This window comes from Zeus faber (genome assembly GCF_960531495.2).
Source record: "Zeus faber genome assembly, chromosome: 2".
Classification (NCBI taxonomy): domain Eukaryota; kingdom Metazoa; phylum Chordata; class Actinopteri; order Zeiformes; family Zeidae; genus Zeus; species Zeus faber.
In genome coordinates, this window is record NC_137189.1 from 23646860 (window position 1) to 23654485 (window position 7626).

General features: G+C 40.6%; 1 protein-coding gene across 1 annotated transcript; it reads right to left on the reverse strand.

Moving 5' to 3' along the window:
- Window positions 1–387: 387 nt before the first annotated feature.
- Window positions 388–6346, reverse strand: LOC307247588 (gap junction Cx32.2 protein-like; the record flags this gene model as incomplete). The annotated part of the gene is made up of 4 exons (XM_080023765.1): window positions 388–990; window positions 1345–1483; window positions 5268–5277; window positions 5491–6346. The coding sequence occupies 4 exons, from the start codon at window positions 6344–6346 to the stop codon at window positions 388–390; spliced, it is 1608 nt and encodes a 535-aa protein (XP_079879891.1).
- Between the last annotated feature and the right edge of the window lie 1280 nt (window positions 6347–7626).

Here is a 7626-nt window from a genome sequence, read left to right on the forward strand (position 1 = left end):
CAGAACTCTTTTAAATACCGTCAAATAAATTAGCATAGATATCAACTTTAGGTGAACTAGCTGGAGGGAAAATGTTTTGTAAAAATACATTTTATTAGGAGAGAGTGCCTTACAGTTTAACCTTTTTTTGGAAAGCCAACCCATTATGATAAGCCTCAACCCAGAGGTCCAACCAATGAGTGACATCAGCCGAATAAGTGCATGGGTGGAGTACAAACATGGCAGGACTTTTATTTTCTGAACCTGGAATTATCCACCTCTGCCAGAAACAGCCACTAAACGAGAGCTTCGGAGCGCCTTGAGTCGCATATAAACAATTATCATAACTTGGGAGTATGCTACCTCAGGCCGTGCGGGGAGTAGCAGTGCATCTCGCAGGGCGAGTTTTTAATTTTTCATCGGATAATGCGGTGGCATGGTGAAAGCAGCCGGCTGGGCTTTTTTAGAACGTCGACATTTAGACCACATCAGGTAGAAGATCTCGGCCACGTTGAGGAGCAGGGAGACGCAGGCCACCACCAGCATGAAGATGATGAAGATGGTCTTCTCTGTGGGGCGGGACATGAAGCACTCCACGGTGAAGGGGCAGGGGAAGCCGGTGCACACGATCTTTGGGATCATGACGAACCCGTACAGATAGTACTGCCCCACTATGAAAGCCACCTCTAGAATGATCCGAAAGAATATGGTGGCCATGTAGCTCCTCAGCAGGTTTCCTCTAATGGTCACGTGGCCTTGGGCGTCTGAGTATTTGGGCAGCTTTGACAGCTCGCGCCCGGTGTTGTGCTGCATGTGCTCCCTCAGCTTGTTCTCTTTGTGGATGACATGGAGGACGTGAGCCAGGTAGACGAGGGTCGGCGTCGACACAAAGATGATCTGAAGGACCCAGAAGCGGATGTGCGAGATGGGGAAGGCGCGGTCGTAGCAGACGTTCTTGCAGCCGGGCTGCTTGGTGTTGCAGACCATGTTTGACTGTTCGTCACCCCAGACCTGAATGTGGAGAGAAGCACTTTTCGCAATTAGAGCTGCGGAGTTGAACGTGTAAATGCGTGCGATATTCACTGCGCAAGAATTCTTTGCTAGATAGCTCAGTCTATGAATAATTACACAATCTACTCCTGCCTGTCTAACTCATTGCAAACCACACCGCGTCTCTTCGCCAGAGTAATTTATATTCTGGCTGTGCAGAATTATGTAAGAGAAGAGGTCACCATCGCAAAAGTTGCTTTGCTATTGGTCGACTCCATGATGTTGTGTGTCGCCAAAGAATTTGCCAAAGTTGGATTCTACACAAAGAGATTTGTTGCGTTATATAGTTATGTAGTAGATAGCAGATATTAACACCTTTTCTGCTCCTGCTCCGAGGGCCATGATCCTGAAGATGAACAACACAGTCAGCCAGACTTTCCCAATGACGGTAGAATGAGACTGGACCTTGTCCAGCAGGGAAGACAGAAAGCCCCAGTCACCCATGGTCACTGATCTGTAGCGAGGAACAAATAGAAACGTGAGTTCATGCATCATGATTTGGTCTCATTTTAATTTACCTATAAAGTACACCTCTATTAAGCAAACCTATTCCCCAAATCCCTGAAACTCGCTGTTCTAACAGTTATATTTAACGACCACGTCTTAGTACCTAGTGCCCTGGCCTTATTGCAAGGTTGCTTCTTATCATTTATAACTGTTCATGGCACAACCTTGCTGAACGCTTTATGATTGAGAAGCTGTTTTGAAAGTGGGAAATGCACATCATTGTCGAACGTGTTTTTTAAATAACTGTTTGAATAAGAGTAATATCACATTTTATTTAAAGCCGCTTTTTGCAGTTGCCACAGGAGATCAAACGTATCATTTGTTACAGTGGGTTGATAGGAGGAAGCAGCACAACTTCCTGTTTCTAGTCTCTTACATTAGCCGGGATATGACCAAAAGAATGAAATCCTGAAAGCCTTGATAAAAAACGTGTGCGTATTGGCTGATTCTTAACATATAAAGATTCCCTGACAATAAGATAAGATAAGGTTACACCGTATTAATCCCAAGGGGAAATTCAGGATTGCAAAAAAAAGATGAACATACCCCATTGGACTGCATTTATGCGCAGTAAGTTCCTCAATAGCAAAGCATTCTGTGATGTTGTGCTACGAACAGTTATAAATGACGGAAAAATATAATTTGAATAAGGCCTGGGTTGAAAAATGGCGAACCTAGTGTTAAATGCCACAAACTTGAATCCTGGGAGTTCTGTTCGGCTAATGAGGTTTCTCTGTATTTAAGGCCAATCAGGTTCCCTTTCGCTTCAAAGCAGCTCCCTGAGCCAATCAGCTCCTACTTTCTTGATAGTACATCAATAGGTGATGTGACATGCTTCAAATCTACAAATATGGTAAATAATTCTATGAGTTTATTTCAGTGAGACAATTCTATACAGCCACGGAACGGCACATGTATGACAGGACATTTATTTGGTGTGAAAATGGGTAATTTGTCATTTGAGTAATTTCCTTTTCTGTATGGCGAACTGTATGGCCAAAAAGGTTTGCACCACCAGCTATAATTCACAAATCATTGAGACATGTTCAAAAAAAAAAAAAAAGACTGACTTAGAGGCAAGACTTGGTGGCTCCCTCTAAGGACACAAAAACAACTGTCTCATGCGAATAATGTTTGGTCTTCTTACTGACTACACTTCAACAACTCTACTAGAAATCCATCTGTCATGTTGCATTCCCGTGTGCCACCGCAAAAGCTCAAACCCACTGAAAATATTCTGGGGACCCACCACTGCCATAATCACATGGTTTTTAAGACCATTTATCACAGAAAACATGTGATCCAGGGCTGAACATGCACATTCACTATCTTGTCATCTTCTGAGTGATTGGTTGATCATGCACAGCAAGACGAATATTTTCATGGAACATACTTTACTTTTCACATTGCACTTTCCTACATTTCGACTGATAGTAACGATCTTAACTTATCTTAAAGTGACACAGGGTCAATAAAACGATATAGAGGGAAGAAAAGATGATGAGGGATGTTAAACAGTGGAATTGTAAAACCATTTTGAAACCTGTACAGTAATTATATTTCTTAATTTCTTGTATATTGGTCTATGGCTATTGTCTCTCTCTCTCTCTCTCTCTCTCTCTCTCTCTCTCTCTCTCTCTCTATATATATATATATATATATATATATCCAAATATATTTTTTTTTGTTGATTGTTTTTTCCAATATGTGCTGCTGGGTCACCTTCATTTCTGTCTGTCTGTCTGTCTCTCTGTCTCTCTACCTCAAGTGTATCGATTATACTCCCCATGGATTTAAGTAGCTACACAGGTGAAATACCTAAACGCTCTAACCAAACCAATAATACATTCACTCACGGAAACTTAAAAAAAAAAATCTTTAACTTGCATATAAATGAAAAAAGAAAGGGACAGCTCGGCGCTGATCAAACCTGGATATGAAATTGTCTTTTCAGATTGATTGGAATTGAAATAAAATGGAAAAAGGATTAAAAAAAAAAAAAAGAATAAGCCTCACCTCTTATTTCCCAAATGGACGCTTTCCAGACAACAAGCAGCGAGCTTCCTTGCAGTCGGGCACCTGGGGAGCTGAGTGACAATGTAAAGTGCAGCGTGTGCCAAAACTCACTCACTATGGAACCTTGAACTTTAGATTTCATCGGAATTGCACAATTGTGTGCGCTCGTGTACGCTGTCACGTTGCCCTGACATCTGGGAATGATAAATCTCAAGTACAGAGTTTTTGGGGGGTGACTCCTGAGATGATTGCGTTTGTTAATGATTGGCGGAACTCTGACAAGTTGCTGTGGTTTTTCCTCTTTCCGCAAATATTTATATTTAAATATTTATATTTAACGTGATCGCAGCGATCGGAATGTTGAAATGTTCCCGCTCTGGTCAGGTTAGAGAGAGGTGAACAGTCTGTATTGTTATTTTTTTGAATCTCATAAAATAGTGATTTGTTACCTAGCTTTTGTCATTTTATTACATACATGTCATGTGTATGTTTGCTAATCTTCCAGTATATCAGCTCTGGTAGATTATTGTAATGCGCTTATGATAAGAGAAAACGGTGTAATGCGTTTATTATTGATATGCGCTTATGGGAATGAATCCATTACAGCTTCAGGACAGGATTGCCAAGCTAAAAATGGTATCGGTAGCGAAGAAATATCTAAAATACAAAAATCTTATTCCAACCATGTCATATATTAAAGAAAATCTACCTATTTTTTGGCTTCATGACAAATATTACATTACATTACGTAACAATGCTTTTGTCCAGAGAAACAGTACGTACTTTGTGTTGGTAGTATCAAACTGCTGTATATCACAGTCACAGACAGCAAAATCTCCTCTAGGAATAAGTAGCAAATGAGAAATACCTTTTTTTGAGTTGTTTGCAAGTTACACGTTTCCAACGAAGAAATAAAATGGTTATATGGCCTTCATTATGCTCCGATGAGCAAAATGAACAAAACTAACTGACCTGTGTCTATGCTGTTCAGTGAAAATAATGGATCATCTTAATACAATAAATAAGGCCTTTGACAAGATAGACCACCCCTTATTTAAATATTGTGTTCTTCCAAAATGAGGAAATCTTTATGCGAACACAATCTTGGGGTTGTTTGATGTGAAACACATGCCTGTTGTTACAAATAATATAGTTATAGTAATAATTCACTGATGAAACTTTTTTTCCCAAAATAAACTTATTTTATTTTTCCAAATGCATTACATACCAAACTCAACAGTACAAACTCAGCAGTATCATCATTCATTGGTTATTACACAAATGATTTCAGAGTACAATATAAGTAGCAAAGACACTTATAATAACTTAACACTTGGACGAATTGTAATCCAAAAAGTAATCATAGACAGTTTGCAAAGACAAGGTGAATTACTTTCCAAAAAAAATAAAAAATAAAAAATAAATTTTATATATATATATATATATATATATATATATATATATATATATATATATATATATAAGGGCAGTTTTTTCTTCTGGCTACTGGCCCAGGATACGTTAGCTACCAAAAAACAACCTTAATCGATCATTTGCCATCCTGTCAGTGCTTTCTGCAATCATTCACACATGCATTACGTAAGAACTTGAACAGAACATCCCCATCCCATCTCAACTAAATTTACCACTAAATGTTTTCCATTCGAAGGAAAACCACAAAAGATAAATGTCATACAAAGACACAACACACATACCCTCCCGACCCTGAAGGACCCAAAATTTCTACCAACTGTGTTCGTAAGCATTTCTTAACCAATATCGTTGCACATTGTTTTCGATTGCATAGTTAAGTTAGGAACAGATGAATACTGTTGCATGTTCTACGATGTGAAATGTATTATTTTGACAACTTGCACCTGAATAAATAATTATTGTGACGCCTTACAAGGCTTCGACGTGAGAGAAGAACCTCCTAACTTCCGCTCAGCAGCCGTTTCTCCTCCTTGGCCCCGTCGAGGCTCCCACCGATGCTCTGGCCACTCTCGAATTCCATGTTCATCTTGTTCTGGCGGAGCGTCTCCTCTGCGCTGGGCCAAACGGGTGCCGAGAGGGTCGCCGGCCTCTCCGGCGAAGTGATCTTATGTGTGCGGTGCTTGGACCCACACCTCAGCCTGGTGCACATCAGGTAGAACACTTCCATGATGGTGAGGAACAACGACACGCAGGCCACCACCAGCATGAAGATGATGAAGATGGTCTTCTCTGTGGGACGGGACATGAAGCACTCCACGGTGAAGGGGCAAGGACTCTTGGAGCAGGGGAACATGGGCACCATGATGAAGCCGTAGAGGTAGTACTGGCCGATGATGAACGCGGCCTCAATGAGGATCTTGGCGACCAGCTGGGTCATGTAGCTTCCCAACAGGTTGCCCTTGATGGTCACTTTGCCCCTCTCGTCGGTGTACTTGGGCGCTTTGAGCAGACGGTTGCTGCCAGGGCTGGCCAGCTTTTCCCTCAGCTTGTTCTCCTTGTGGATGACGTGCATGGCGTGGCCCAGGTAGATCAGGGTGGGTGTGGAGACGAAGATGATCTGCAGCACCCAGAAGCGGATGTGCGAGATGGGGAAGGTCCAGTCGTAGCAGACGTTCTCGCAACCGGGTTGCAGCGTGTTGCAGACGAAGCCCGACTGCTCGTCGCCCCAGACGCTCTCGGCGCCCGCGCCCAAGACCATGATCCGGAACAGGAAGAGGACACTCATCCAAATCTTTCCAATAACTGTGGAGTGCGACTGGACCTTGTCCAGCAAGGAAGACAAAAAACCCCAGTCTCCCATCTTTGGTGTTAGTTAGTGATCTATAATAACAGAGGGTAAGAAAGAAATGAATGCTTGTTTAAACAGCAAAAAAGACCAGAATATTTCAACTCTAATTCATTAAGTAACATTGGATCGATACACAACAAGAAGCAGAATGATAGAACTCAGGTATTATTAAAATGTTTGTTCCCATCTTTTATAAATGTTTATAGCACAATTTTATTTTATACAAAAAAATTCAAAGAGTAGTTTTAAATAAAATGTGATACTACTTCTTCAAAATATCTTCATAAAATTGACAGATGGGACTACAATGTTTTGCCCATTTTCAAAAAGGAAATGTAACATGTTTTTAAGGCTTAAACGTTTGCTCCATTGGACTGCATTTAAACATGGGACGCTGCAGTTTCTCAAAGGAAGGTTCTCAATAGTAAAGCATACAGCGAGGTTGTGCTATGAACAGTTATAAATGATGGGAACCAACAGATCAGGCCCGAGCTGAAAAACGATCTAGTTAACCGAATCATCAGTCTGTTGTTTGGCATCGCTTTCCTAAACTGTCAGTTTACTGAAAACTCAACGAGAAGTATTATAAAAAGACATTTGCCATGGCATCCTTGAAATGATGAAAATTGTAATAAATTCACATTTTGAGCTAAAATGGGTAATAATCATGACCAATCTAATTTAGTAAAGTATAATAACAGTACAACACAATAAGGATTGTTTCAATATATTGAACAAAAAATAGGAAGCAATAACTTAATCAGAAAAAAACTTTCTAATATTCATAAAATCTCATTTTTTGTCGGTTAATCTGCAATCCATTAATTTTCTTTCTTTCATATCGTTCCAACACAGTAGAATAATTGTTGCTTCTTACCTGATGACCTGTCAGAAAAAGACTATCTCTGGCATAGGTGGAGAGCTCCCTTGAGTTTGGACCTTGGAATTTTGTGGGTTAGGCTAGCCAAGTGGTTGGCTGGGGATTGTATTGCGTAACACACATTTGGTTGTGCCGTCACGTTGTCAGAATCAGCAAACGAGGCTCAAAAAGTGTAATAATTGACAGGTGTTTACTGCCAGAAAGATCTTTCAGGATCTCACAGCCCTTTCAAATATCCAAACAATACCGCCATGAGCTAAATCATCCACGGTTGCGGTGAAATAATTTCAATTTACAAGGTTTGCTAAAATGAGAAAATAAATCCTAAGAAATTGGGATAGTTCTATTGACATCTCTCTCCATTCGGAGTGGACAGGAAGCATCAGAAGGCCACTGTTCACACTACAATAAA